Genomic DNA, 14,334 nt, shown 5'->3' on the forward strand with positions numbered 1-14,334 from the left:
CTGGTGCCTGCCAGTCTCAGCCGCTGTAGATCTGCGAGTATACCTGTCAGTGGCGGCTCCTGCCAGCCAGTTGAAGATTGAACCCCTACAGACGCCCTCTGATGTAAACATTCACTAACGTTAGCAAATAATAAATGTAAAAACTGACCATGAAACAGTATTTTCCAGTCAAAATGGTAAATAGATTATCTTTTAACAATTTCAAGGGGATATTAGCCATATGTTTGGGAATCTGTATTTTATTTAAATCGCCATCACCTCACTGCGCACAAACAACGGGGATGACAGAGTTGCACTTGCCTCAAATTTCAAAGGTAAAATGCATTGTCAACAAAAGCTTTTTTCCAAATGCATGACAGAAATGTTTGCATTAAACTATGTTCTTAGGGTTTCAGCGGGTCCTTAAAAAGTCTTCAGTTAAATCGTTAAATGTAAGGCCATGAAAACTCTTAAAGGTCCCCTGAAATGCTTAGAAACACGCAGCGTTACTCTATGTGTTGACGTCATTTTAACTGAAACAAGAAGACAGGGCGGGACATATCAAGCAGCCCCGCCCCTTTGTAAAATTAGCCAATAGCGTTAGTTTATATCACAGCTTGGGCTAGAGCCGTTCAGAGCCATTGAGCTCTGTAAAGCTGCATTTGGCAGGGTATGCCAGCCACAGTCTCATCCATATTGCTATAAAATATAGCATTCTGTGTAGAATTCAAATAGCTCCGATACATTTTGTGGTCTGCGCCGACTCGCGCATGTGATCCGCTCCGTGCTATCATGTCTCTGGACCTGAGCAGAGTGTGTGTGCACAGCGCGAAACCAGACTTCTTCTTTTCCTCAATGGAAAGCATATTTACACGGTTTGAAAGCCGCGGCTTCAGCGTCTATTTTAGTGTAGGGGGCGGGCGCTTCGGTTTCTAGAGAGCATTTGATTGGACAGAAAGTTTGATGAGAAGCTGAAGTACGATGTGACGTCAAAAAAAATCGTTGAGCCGTTTTGGCAGAAGTGACCAACTACAAGCTTTGAATGCTTATATCTTCTAAATGCGAATTATGTCACTGTTTTGGAGCACACTGCCTTATAGATAACCTTAAGACTAACATATTGATACGAACACCCAAAAATCTTTAATTTTGATTTCATGGGGACTTTAAATGATACAGAAAGTCTTAATTATAAGAGGTCTTAAATTTGGGGATGGAAAGACAAGAACTGCTATATAGATTAATTTGATGATTAAACTTCAAAAGGCTGTGATTTCACTGAATAGATACAAAGTCCTTTTAAGACAAGTCACTCGGCGGCCATCTTTGAAACTTTGAATGGGGAAACATCAAATTCTCCAAAACTGTTCACTAAGCTTACGATTAAATTTCATATTTGAAATCACCAAAGAAATATGACAACAACTGTGTCATAAATGTTGTTACTTTTGCTCAAATAGCATTATAAAAAGCTTATTTTTCAGGCTAGATCAGCCAGTGCGCATGCGCAGTCCTGAGCGTACGTCTCAGAGAGCTGACTGTTTCTATAGCAACCGGGACGCTTCTAACGGTAGCTGCAGTGATGCTCTGACTTTACCGATTAGCGATTGGCTCTTTCATTCAGAAGGCGGGGCTTCCTGCGATTGAGCAGCCATATTGAGCGTTGCAGTTTTCCCCATTCAAACTACACGAGTGACACGTCTTGGGTATTCTATAGATATGAGCGCTGCACGTTTCAAAGTCAAGCGCTGTGCTTTTTTGTGTCCTGCCGTTACCGGGGGAACCGCTATATTCTGCCCATAATATACTGTATGTAGAATATTCCTCAAATGAAGATACCATAAGCCGCTTTTCCACTATCGGGCCGAACGGTTCTCTTTGCTAAACCGTTCCATTCTGTGCCGATCCGGTGTTCTGACAAATAATGCTACCTATCAGATTATGCTTCCAACATTGTATTTATCCTACTGTAGGTTTAGGGTTGGGGTAGGTGTACATGTTAATTAAAGCCTCACACCTTATTAATATCATGCTGGAAGCAAAATCTGCTACCTTACCATCTGTTTTAAAGGGAGATAGCAAAATCTGACAGGGTAGCACAAATCGTCAGAACAACGGGCCAGTCAGCACGGCTACGGTTTCATTTTCCACTGTGGTGCTGAACGGAGCTCTTTGGAATGCAATCATAGACTGTATAAAAACATGGACGTAGTGTCGTCACCCGTAGACTTCCGAAGAGCGTTTTGAAGCCTAAAGTAGGCGGAGCCCGCAGTCGCCATCTTGGCAGCGCGTCACTCCCGGATAATCGAAAATGGGCAAAGAGGCGGGAGCTGGCTGCTGAAACCACGCCCACCTAGCTCGACGGTGGTGACAGCAGCGGCAATCCACCTGTCACTCAAGTGGCCACGCCCTTAATTATGCAGAACTTTAAGGCTTAATATAATTTAAACGGATGAGTTATAAAAAAATTCTCCCCCCTCACAGTTGTCATGAAGGGCAAAATTAGCTATACCAAAATCATTTTTTGAACCAGGCTGTAAACGTTTTTTTCTGCTGTAAATTTGGGCATTTTAACATGGGGAGTCTATGGGATTGACTCCCTTTTGCAGCCAGCCTCTAGCGGCCAGTCGATGAATTACAGTTTAAGTCACTTCCGTGTTGGCTTCACGAGAGAGAGCGGGAGGTTGCCAGGTCGAATGCAATACAAATGCTCAGTCGTTGCCTTGGAAACGCAAGTGTTATATAAACAACGATATGGAAGATGATCAGATATTTCTGTTTTTGGGACTCCTTTTTTATCTGATATTTACTTCGTTCAATAACAGAAAAAAGGACACAACTCTTGACGTGAAAAACAAAATAAACAGAAGGCGACGACGGGTATAATATCAATAAGCGCAAATGTTTCCTCCACAGACCAAACTGTCTCAGACATTTTTTTGTTTTTATATTGAATGTAGCCTAGCTGTTTACGCTGCTGTTTGATCAAATAGTGTGCGTCTGCTTAGGTTTAGGGTTGGGGTAGGTGTACATGTTAATTAAAGCCTCACACCTTATTAATATCATGCTGGAAGCAAAATCTGCTACCTTGCCATCTGTTTTAAAGGGAGATAGCAAAATCTGACAGGGTAGCACAAATCGTCAGAACAACGGGCCAGTCAGCACGGCTACGGTTTCATTTTCCACTGTGGTGCTGAACGGAGCTCTTTGGAATGCAATCATAGACTGTATAAAAACATGGACGTAGTGTCGTCACCCGTAGACTTCCGAAGAGCGTTTTGAAGCCTAAAGTAGGCGGAGCCCGCAGTCGCCATCTTGGCAGCGCGTCACTCCCGGATAATCGAAAATGGGCAAAGAGGCGGGAGCTGGCTGCTGAAACCACGCCCACCTAGCTCGACGGTGGTGACAGCAGCGGCAATCCACCTGTCACTCAAGTGGCCACGCCCTTAATTATGCAGAACTTTAAGGCTTAATATAATTTAAACGGATGAGTTATAAAAAAATTCTCCCCCCTCACAGTTGTCATGAAGGGCAAAATTAGCTATACCAAAATCATTTTTTGAACCAGGCTGTAAACGTTTTTTTCTGCTGTAAATTTGGGCATTTTAACATGGGGAGTCTATGGGATTGACTCCCTTTTGCAGCCAGCCTCTAGCGGCCAGTCGATGAATTACAGTTTAAGTCACTTCCGTGTTGGCTTCACGAGAGAGAGCGGGAGGTTGCCAGGTCGAATGCAATACAAATGCTCAGTCGTTGCCTTGGAAACGCAAGTGTTATATAAACAACGATATGGAAGATGATCAGATATTTCTGTTTTTGGGACTCCTTTTTTATCTGATATTTACTTCGTTCAATAACAGAAAAAAGGACACAACTCTTGACGTGAAAAACAAAATAAACAGAAGGCGACGACGGGTATAATATCAATAAGCGCAAATGTTTCCTCCACAGACCAAACTGTCTCAGACATTTTTTTGTTTTTATATTGAATGTAGCCTAGCTGTTTACGCTGCTGTTTGATCAAATAGTGTGCGTCTGCTTAGCCAGCTGTGGACAAACTGGTAGCCAGGCAAGACATCACGCACACACACTCTACCGGCACGGCTCAGCACGGTTGTCTAACCTTGCCGAGAATTCCGGCCCGAGAACGGATTGTAATCGTGCCGCGCCGTACCAGGCTCACGTGGAAATACAACTGGAACCGTACCTGACAGTTCTTAGAACCGTTCGGCCGATAGCGGAAAAGCGGCTATAGATTCTGCCGTTCCGAAAGTGACACCTGCTGGCAGAGAACGAATTTGCTTTTTCAATAAGCCCTTCTGCTATTTTTGCTACATATTTTTAAATGTGAACCAGTGGATCGACAAAAAGCTAATGCATTATAAAAATCTAAACAATTAAAAATAATAATTTAATAATAATAATAATTAAGACACTAAGATATATTTATGTTATTTAATATAATCATTGACTGATAATAATTGTTTCAATTAATATAATAATTGAAACTTTTGCCTTGTCCCTTTTCTTAAAAATTGTTTAAAGCCTGAAATGTCAAGTGCAGGTCTTAAAAGGTCTTTAAAGCTCTTAAATTTGAATTAGATTTTTTTTTTTTAATCCTGCAGATACCATTTTGAATAACTTTTTGACTAAGCCCTTTTTAACTGTCCTCTTATGTTGTTTTGAGAATGTTCTGTAGGCCACTAATAAAAAATAGGGTCTCTGTACATTTGTTTGTTGCAAATTTACAGACAATGCAACTGAGATGTTTACATTGGCTTGTTGGTAATATTGCTGTCAACTGACAACAAAGTTTCCCTTCTGAATTAGCTTAACTGCACTTAAAATAAAATCTTTAAAAACTAATTACATTAATTATACTTTAATTTCCTTCAATAAAAAGGAAAGTGAGCAAGACGGTGTAAAAGGTGTGTGGATGTGGATTAGTATCAAAGGTATAAAGGAGAAAAAATGCTGGCCCGAGGACTATCAAAGTTGCCCATCCCTGACCTAGACAAAGCGCACTTATTTTCGGTTTGTGCTAATATGACACATAAGAAGGCACCCCGAAATGACTGTAATTTTCATCTAACGTGAGTTGACATGAGTGTATCTTATAGTGGTAGGCTATACATACTTATGTCATCCTGGCGCGTTACAAACTTCAGTGTTTTGTCTTTGGGGTCGTAGCGTTTTTCTTCCCGATGTTGTTCCGTCATTGTTGCTCCAGCAGTCGGTTTAGAAATGAAATGAAACCTAGTAGGTTTTATGGTGACAGTGTTTTGTTCTCTTTCCAGTTTGTCACGTGGCTTCTCGGCTGACGGGTTGAGGTTAGATACCTGTCACAAGTTATAGCCTAATACAAAAAGAGTAATTTACCGGTGTGTTTCCTCATTTCCAAAGGCAGCTACAAATTGACGCAGTCTATATTATGATCCAATATGTAAATGTATTCTGTATGTAGCCTACATACAGAATAAATTAATTATAGACTAAATCTGAACGACAAAAGTAGCCTAGATAGTGTGGTTTATTACTATTATTATTAGGCTATTATTATTATTATTTAAAGAGCAAAGATGTAGGCGAAATATGGCCCAATATAGGCTATATTTTTATCAAATGGGGCGTCAACACCTCGCAAGCATATGAACAGAAAGTGAAACGTCCACGGTACATACGGAGTTTTGCAGTAGCCTAACTTGTTGAGGTGTTCTCCTAAAATGGGAAAGGTTTACCAGATCATAGTGGTTGGAATAAAGGGGGAGAAGAAAACTGTTGATGTTGCGACATCAGAGGAAGATTTCAACAAAATGACTATTTTGGGATTCAAAAAGAAAGTTGCAGAAAAATTGCCCGGACAAGCAGGTGAGATCAAATGCGGAAAATATAAAAACATAGGCCGTTAACCCGTTTAATTATAGTAAAAAAAAACACACAGAGTAGGCTACTTGTTAGCTGTTTTATTTCTGGTCACATTTGTAAGCAGTGGTGAATTACACATCGTTAAAAATAGACGAGTTGCAAACAATAAAGTAATAGTAAAGGGCTAATTTTAAGCATCTGTGGAGAAAATTAAATAAGTGAATATGTTTCTTTCTTCTTTTCATTTTTCTAACAATTTGAAATCTACAGCCTCATACACTTGTTCAAAATAGGATAAATGTGCACTGACATGTTTACTGACTGTTTGAGTTTTTTCAAATGTTTTAACCTTCCTTATATCTTACCACAGGGGATGATCCATCGTCCCTGAGGCTGCTGTACACAGATAAACAACTAGAAGACAATGACACGTTTTTAGACCACCAAATTAAGGATCGCTCCACTCTCTTCATGGTCTTGCGTCTACCCGGAGGTTTCCAGACATGCTAAGAGTTTGAGTCCCTGTCGGAATCAAGTCCACGCACCTAAGATCTCGTCGACAAGACAACATTTTAAACACAGAGACACTTCTACATTTCTTGACTAATGAATCAATGTGTTGCTAGCTATTGTATTAGGATATTATGAGTGTGTGAACTGTGGGCTATTGTAAATGTCTGTCACCTCACATCGGGGATAATCAGAGCACTCTGAATCCCTTCTCGGGAATTGTATCGATAAATAGGCTAGTCTTTGATTTGAAGAATTATGACTTATGATTGTTACTTCTTTGACAAATGTTGCCTATTTTATTACTGAAGTACAATTAATAAATGAATATTAACTGTTTATGAATGATTTCCTAATAAAATGTGAAAGAGCCTAGGCTACAAGTAAAATGATAAATTTTAAATATTCTTTGCATTTAAGTTCTGTCCACTTGGCAGTTTCCGTCGCGATTTCAATACGCGAATTCGAAAGTAAAACTATAACTTTTCAGTTGCCTGGCGAAGTTGGGCGTGTTTATATATTAGTTGGAAACCGAGGTAATTAATAGGCAATAGACTGCTTTGTCCTCTACGAATTTCCTCCGTGTAGCCTACCAGAAAGGACGACTTTCAGCTGAGGTAAATTCTGATGCAAAATATTCAACCCGATCTCATGAAAGTGCGTATAAATAGTACGCCAAATAAAAACGAAAACTCGTGGTATTGATACGCAAAAATGGACTTTGGCGTGTATAGGCTACGCGATGGGTAGGTTTAGGGTTGTGGGGTAGATGCGTGTCATATGGACGCGAAAACTGCGTATGCACGCCAACAAATTTCGTATCATATATGCACGCGAAAACTGCGTATTATATGCACGCCAAACACATGCTTATCATATGCACGCCAAAGTCAATTTGCGTATGCACGCCAACAAATTTCGTATCATATATGGCGCCAAATACTCAAAATACCACGAGTTTTCGTTTTTATTTGGCGTACTATTTATACGCATTTTCATGAGACCGGGCTCAAATATTCTATGCATATTCGAATATTAGTCTTTTAATTCATATTTAAGGAATTTAGGCTAATTCACTTTTAGATTTTTTTCTTTGTAATAAACGCGCTAATTCCACTAAGCTTAATTGAATTTAGTAGCCTATAAATTATGCATTTAAAATTAGTCTCAGAATGTGTTTATTCATACACATATCAACCAAAAGACAAGTGCAAAACCGGTTTGCCTTACAGACACGTTTAAAAAAGCCTCCTATACAAATCAGCTGTCCGCTCCTTACAGCATGAAGAATCCAGGAACTCTCACAGCCGAGAAACGTAGGCCTAAATCTCCCAACAGGTGTGTTGACTTCTTAAAGCATATAGATAATCAGTGTTCAAAGTAACTGTCGAAAGATCAAGGCTACTTTCTGCTTATTATGTGATCTGCTTATTAGGCTGTCTGTTGATTTATGTGAAATACCTTGCCTAGCCTATATATTTGAGGACACTTTGAGGAATGTCGAGCGCATGCTTTGGACTAATGGACTTACGTGCATGTGTTACTTCTGTATTCAGGAACGAAGTCCAATATAACGGCCTGAGAAATCAAGGTGCCACCTGCTACTTAAATGCAGTATTGCAATGTCTATTCATGACCCCAAAATTCAGAGAAGCAGTGGTGAGGTAAAACTAATGAATAAATAACCTTAAAACGTTTTTATGACTATTGTAATTAAGACTAATGCTACAATTCCTTACTGCCATTCAACTTTTTTCTTGACTACCTTTTTATTTTTCGTTTTCCCTGATTATTTTAGGTATGAAGCCCCTGGAGATTGTGGTGAGGAAAATCTCTTGCTACAACTTAAGAATCTGTTTGAACAGCTGTCAGAAAAAACAGCCACAACTGAAGGAATAACCAAGAGTCTTGGAGTAAGAAATGGTGGGTTCATTTAATTTTCAAGTCAACACTGTTGGCCCGTGTTAAATAACAAATATTGATACTGAAATTAGCCAAAATTTGAATAACAGTTTCATTTAACAGAATAGGTTAAGGTTCATGAGTAAAACACATTTTTTTTATTCCCACAAAATTGCATTTGTTTAATTCAATGATTTACATAAATTTTAGAAGACTGTTTTCATATATATATATATATATATATATATATATATATATATATATATATATATATATATATGAAAACAGTCTTCTATATATATATATATATATTGAATTAAACAAATGCAATTTTGTGGGAATAAAAAAAATGTGTTTTACTCATGAACCTTAACCTATTCGCTGATGTACAGAAAAGGTAAAGGTGAAATACACAAACTCCAACTTTTTCAACATGTTGCTATTTCAGAGACAAAAAAGGCTCTAAAAATACACTTTAAAATGTGTTTAATTTATGTTTATGTGTTGTTCAAAACAGCAGTGTTGAGCCCTGGCAGCGTTCCACATCCGATGAGGATCCTTCTAATAGGACCTTCCAGAGCTGGGAAAAGTACAGTAGGCAACATCATCCTTGGTGGAAATTACTTTAATTCTGAAAGTGGATCGGAGACTGTGACCAAAGAATCCATGGCAAAGACAGTGGAAAAGATCACTGTAGTGGACACTCCAAATCTCTTTTCCCTCGATGAACTGAGTTGGAGCCATGAAATGGAAAGATGCATTGAGTTATGTGACCCTGGCCCCAATGTGATTCTCTGGGTCACACCAATATGTAAATTTAGTGAACAACAACAAGGTCTTTTCCATGCCTTCAGAAAACGACTAGATTCAGGAACAACAAAACATATGATGATTATCTTCACAAATGGCAGAGAGCTTAAAAAACTTGGGCAAACCGTTAGCACATTTATTTCCAAAGGCAGCAAACTTTGTAAAGTGGTCAGCAGCTGTCAGAACAGGTACCATGTCATTGACATCACTAATGGCCACAATAACACCCCAGAACTGCTTGAAAATCTCAGCAAGATAGTGACACCAGAGTATACTGCAATTTCAAAAAGACAATTAAAGCGTTGTACTAGAAGGAAAAAGTTCTTAAGAAGAAGACAAAAATCCATGAAACATTGAAGATGTTAAAATCGAGATCAAACATCTTGAGTCTTGCAGACAAAATAACTGATAAGAAACTGACTGCACAAAAGAGAAGATGATTCTGCTGAATCACTGAATATTTTGAATTTCCTTTTGATTTCCTTTGAATTTTCTTGTTATCACATTTTTAGTTTTCACTTACATATTTCTCAAATGATTTGAGTTAGTAAAGCTTTTTATTTTCCATGCTATTTTTGTACATAATTAAAAAAAAATTGATAGACAAATTAAGTTCTTGAAGAATGCTGATATTAAAATGAACAATAAAGCTCTTTCTGAAAATTAAAAAAAAACTGCAATTGAAAATAAACAACATAAATGAAACTAAATTAATCTAATGCTTTAACCACATATTTATTTGTTTTAAATCTGTAATCTTACACTGTTATACACACATTTATAATCATGTTTATCCTTATCTGCTTCCAACAAATACATTCAAATTCAAACAATGTAACAGACACTAGAAAGAAATATTTGTTAAAAGAATGAACTGATTCTTTTGATTAATTATCATTAATTGTTCAATTTAGAGAAGAAATAAAGTATGGTCATATCTGCAATTAACATCAAATAGGTTTGAGAGTGTTAAGACTATACAAAGACTTTTGTATAACAATTCATTTTACAGTAATCGTTCCTTTAAAAGTTGATTTATTCGACTGAGTCAACAGGTGTAATGATCAGAGGATGTGAGTTTTGCCCTTTCTTACATTCTCCAGGACTGAAATATGGATAGAGATTTTCAGGAAAAGACTGCCCAGTGAAAAAATAGATATGATACCTGGCTTCAACATCATAAAACGAGATCAAACCCCCCTCAAAATCCACAAATACTCCCACTTTCACTGGCTTCTCTTTCAAGGTGAGAGGGACAGGGGTGCGAACATTCGCTGCATACTCATCTCTGTTCCTCAGCCATATAGTCCAATATCCATTCTCAGGGTTAAGCCCAATATCCCCTTTTCTGTCTATGGATTCTTTTGCCACACCTAAATCCCACTCCATCCCACTGACTTGAACCTCATAGTAAAATTTCTGTGAGGAAAACCCTTCCTTTCCTAAGACACATGAGCAATAATTAAACCTTTTTGGGGTGTCAGGAATTTTCTGTGACTTGACTGTATTCCAGACCTTTTTCCCATCGTCAGACAACATGAGTTCAGGATGAGCTGTGTCAGGGTCAAGTGTCACATCCACTGAAAAATGATATAAAAGTTCATGTAAACTTTTAGCCAAGTCAGTATTTCACTTTTATTCGAGAAAACTTTATTTGGTGCTACATCACAACAAATCAGTATAAAGGATTATTTTCTTTTCTGATAGTAAAGTTTAAGGCCCCATATAATTCAAGCAAAATCAAAGAAAGAACTGGTGTGATGTCGTCAAGCCAAAACCAAGTTAGTTTGTGATTTGTTTCAGGAGTTCGAAACAGCCTGCCAAAGCGAACATTCTGGAAAAGTGGAATTCTCCTTCAGTTCATTTCTTCATGAGTAAAAATATAAACACACTATAGAGCTGCTTTGTAGAAACTGAAGTTGGAATTCTAATGGAAAGTGACACTGACAGAGTCTATTGTATAAAATGCTAGGCTATAAATAAATGTGACATGACTTCACTGTAGTTTTGAATTATAGAGCTGGTGCAAACATATGCAAGTCATTATAATCAGAATGGTTCTTAACTGCTGTTTCTCCATGTATTTCAAACGTCTTTTTACCCTTAAGCAAAAAGTTTAGTAACAGTTTAGTAACAGTAACAGTTTAACTGTTAATTTTTTATGTACTAAATGTAACTTTTAGTAGTCAGATTTTCCATACCTGCATAATGTTGTATACTCCGCAGCTCTCTGCCAACTACAACAAGAATGAAAAAATGTGTTTCTGTCTGATTAAAGAGTGTATGATGGTGTAAATATGATTGGTTACATGGTGAACGTTTACCAGTTTCTCTCATTTTCTCATCCAGCACACTCTGAAGATGTGATATGGTCTTCCTCAGAATACCTCCATGTTCAAGAACGCTGATGTTTTTTGAGATGTTGGTATATATGGGGTTGCGCAAGAGGCTAATAATCTACAGCAGAGGGGAAAAGGCCCTTAAGCCAAGTGTACAAGTGGCATTGTTTCTTACCATGGTTTGGTGAGAAAGACAGACTTGTGTAAAATCCATTGGATGTGAGAGTTGCTCCAGTTCAGTTTGTCTTCTCTTTAGCTCCACAATCTCTTCATCTAGCTCTCTGATGAGCTCTTTTCCTCGTCTCTCAGTTTCTTTATGCTTTTCCTCTGTGAGTTCAAGTAGCACCGCATTGCTTCTGTCAAAGACATCCTTAAAAAACTTGATGTTCTCTTCAATCTCCTTCTCTTTGGCTTGCTGTTGTGAGTTTTAAGAAGAAAATATAATTAACTGGAAAATCATCACAACATTGTCAAAGCACGATACAAAATAAAACTAAATAATCAAGCACTATAAAATCCCTGCATAATTATTTCTTCAGAAATAAAATTCTATTAATAAAATCAATGTCCCTTGCAGAATGTTTAATTTCTTTACTCTTCCGCAACTTCTCCTGAATTTTCTGCTGCACTGCAATCTTTTTATTCATCTGCAATTTCTGTGGAAATAAAGAAATGTACAGTAGGCTGTAGTATAGCATCAGCATACAAACGATGTTAATGTTTATAATGCTGGAAAGTACACAGTATATTTTCATAGTTGCTATTAGTGACTAGATTAATGACTTAAGTATGTTAGATATAATTACCAAACTCTCCGTCTCCAGAAGAACAGTGTTATGATTCCTGTGGTCACTCTCGATGCAGAATTGACAGATAGCTGTCTGATCATCTTTACAGTAAAGATCCAGAGGTCTTTCATGATTCTTGCAAATGTATTCATCAAGATTCTTCACAGGGTTAATTAGTTTGTGTTTCATGAGTTTTTCTGCCGTTTTATGGGGCTCCAAGTGAGACTCGCAGAAAGAGGTTCCACAGTGTAAGCATGACTTAATAGCAGTCTGCATTTTCTTCTCTGGGCAACTATCACAGGACACTTCAGCCTTCTCCTGGATTCTTTTCCTTTTGATGCCTTCTGCAAATTCTTTAATGGTTCTGTTTATGTTCAAATCTTGTTTTGAGTCGAATGCCTTCCCACACAGTGGGCACCTTGTGCAGGGACTGCAGTCTCTATGGCTTCTGATGCAGACCATACAGAAGTTGTGCCCACAGGAAGTGGTTACAGGGTCAGTGAACACGTCCAGACATATGGAACATGTGAGGCTTTTTTCCGACACAACGCTGGAGGAAGCCATGACTTTACAGCTAAAACCATACACAAATACAGTCAATGAATTTAGCAGACAACTAGAAATAGTGAAATAAAAACATATTCAACAAATATGTATATATTTGAACACTTTACAAGTTACAAACTTTCCATGAGCTCAAGAATTTCAAAACTGTACACCTATGTAAAAACTATAAAGAACAGACAAACGCTACAGTAGGCCTAAATATGTATATTGAATATTCAAAAAATATCTTAAATAGATTAGTATATTAACATTACATTATTTAATGACATTCATAGCAACTGTGAAATATATAGTCACCAAAATGTCATCCTATGGCTATAATGTTGTTGTTTTTTTATGGTTAAAAAATTTGGACGAACAAGACTGGAAACTAGGAACGAATTCTAGGCGAGCGCAGCCAATGAAACTGATGTAATTTGCATATATTTGCATTTGAAGCCTCAAGCGCCTAAATGAAATTATCGTATGTTTTAGACCTAAAATATTTCATATGTCTTAGACCTCATTTATTTACTAGTTCAACCTTGTAGTAGGCCAAATTCTCACAATGTATCAAGGATGATAATGAGAGGTGCATTTAGTGCCACAGAGAAGTCCAGATTATAGAGGCATTTCACCAAAGCACATATAGACAGATTTCCAAAACAGCTTTCCTTATTACACATTGTATTTCTTGAACTCAAAGGAAAATGCTTATAACCACGGCAACAACACCTGCACATATAAATAGGCCTATAACGAACAACACTGAGAAATCATGTTCGTTTAAACAAATCGGCTCGTTCGGACAGTTCATTTCAATGAACCGGTTAAAAATAATGAGTCACTGATAAATAATTAGTTAAATGCTTAAGTAGGCCTAGAAGGGGCGTCGCTAAGCCCTTTTTAGGGGGGGGGGGGGCTAGGTTCTTCTCAGCCCCCCTAAAAATTCTGATTAGCTCTGTAATTTGTACAAAAATTCGTGGTCGCATTATTCCCTTTAAAAACTTTTAAAATGGACGCAAGTTTGGGTTCCTCCTCTTTTAGTCTGCGTTATTCAGCGCAGGCGCGTTTTTCAATCCGAGTCGGCGGAGCGCTAAAATCCGTGTATCATTCGATCATTCCTTTTTTTATTAAATATTGAAAGTAGAAAAATGTGAAAACGGCTCCTTTTTCGTTTTTTTCCAAAAAGCGAAAAACGAAAATTCAGCTTAAATTTTCGTTTTTCGTTCATGGGTGGAAAAATGAATAAACAGCTTGAATATTTGATTTCTACATGTGGGCGGGAATTAAACGCCCCTTTCTGCTGATTGGTCAGCCGAGGATCAAACTGTGCCGTCATCAGTTCTTCTGCAGTATCACGCAGCAGAATAATAGTCCTCCACTGCTGCAGTTGTACAGATTAATAACCCATTTTATCAATTTCATATTTTTCTCATCAAACAGACTAATGAATAGCTCGACACAACTCGTACCGGGGCAGAGTCTAGACAGGTCTTTCTTCTGTGTAGACCAGCGGTTCTTAATGTAATAGGGGGTCCAAGAAATAATTTGCTATAGCCTAAAGTATTTCCAGACTGTAAAGTCGCTTTTTT

At 37.8% G+C, this 14,334-nt stretch overlaps 2 protein-coding genes and 1 long non-coding RNA gene across 3 annotated transcripts in view; 2 read left to right on the forward strand and 1 right to left on the reverse strand.

The window, feature by feature from the left end:
- LOC107558415 (probable E3 ubiquitin-protein ligase ARI7) overlaps positions 1–11,823 on the reverse strand; it is a 21,992-nt gene extending 10,169 nt beyond the window's left edge. The window contains exons 1-4 of the mRNA XM_016242078.1: positions 11,605–11,823; positions 11,391–11,523; positions 11,268–11,303; positions 10,572–10,646 (exon numbers count right to left, since the gene is read on the reverse strand). Coding sequence (XP_016097564.1) covers positions 10,572–10,646; positions 11,268–11,303; positions 11,391–11,523; positions 11,605–11,619 — 259 coding nt within the window. The 5' untranslated portion in view covers positions 11,620–11,823. The remainder of the gene's footprint in view (positions 1–10,571; positions 10,647–11,267; positions 11,304–11,390; positions 11,524–11,604) is intronic.
- LOC107558416 (ubiquitin) lies at positions 5,647–6,610 on the forward strand. The gene is made up of 2 exons (XM_016242079.1): positions 5,647–5,847; positions 6,215–6,610. The coding sequence occupies exons 1-2, from the start codon at positions 5,703–5,705 to the stop codon at positions 6,352–6,354; spliced, it is 285 nt and encodes a 94-aa protein (XP_016097565.1). The 5' UTR covers positions 5,647–5,702; the 3' UTR covers positions 6,355–6,610.
- LOC107558418 (uncharacterized) lies at positions 6,859–8,233 on the forward strand. Its single transcript, XR_001605476.1, has 4 exons — positions 6,859–6,971; positions 7,587–7,692; positions 7,911–8,018; positions 8,153–8,233. It is a non-coding gene; the product is annotated as an uncharacterized lncRNA (long non-coding RNA).
- Positions 11,824–14,334: the final 2,511 nt, after the last annotated feature.

Source organism: Sinocyclocheilus grahami, unplaced genomic scaffold (genome assembly GCF_001515645.1).
Source record: "Sinocyclocheilus grahami isolate Dianchi unplaced genomic scaffold, SAMN03320097.WGS_v1.1 scaffold645.1, whole genome shotgun sequence".
In the NCBI taxonomy this organism is placed as follows: Eukaryota; Metazoa; Chordata; class Actinopteri; order Cypriniformes; family Cyprinidae; genus Sinocyclocheilus; species Sinocyclocheilus grahami.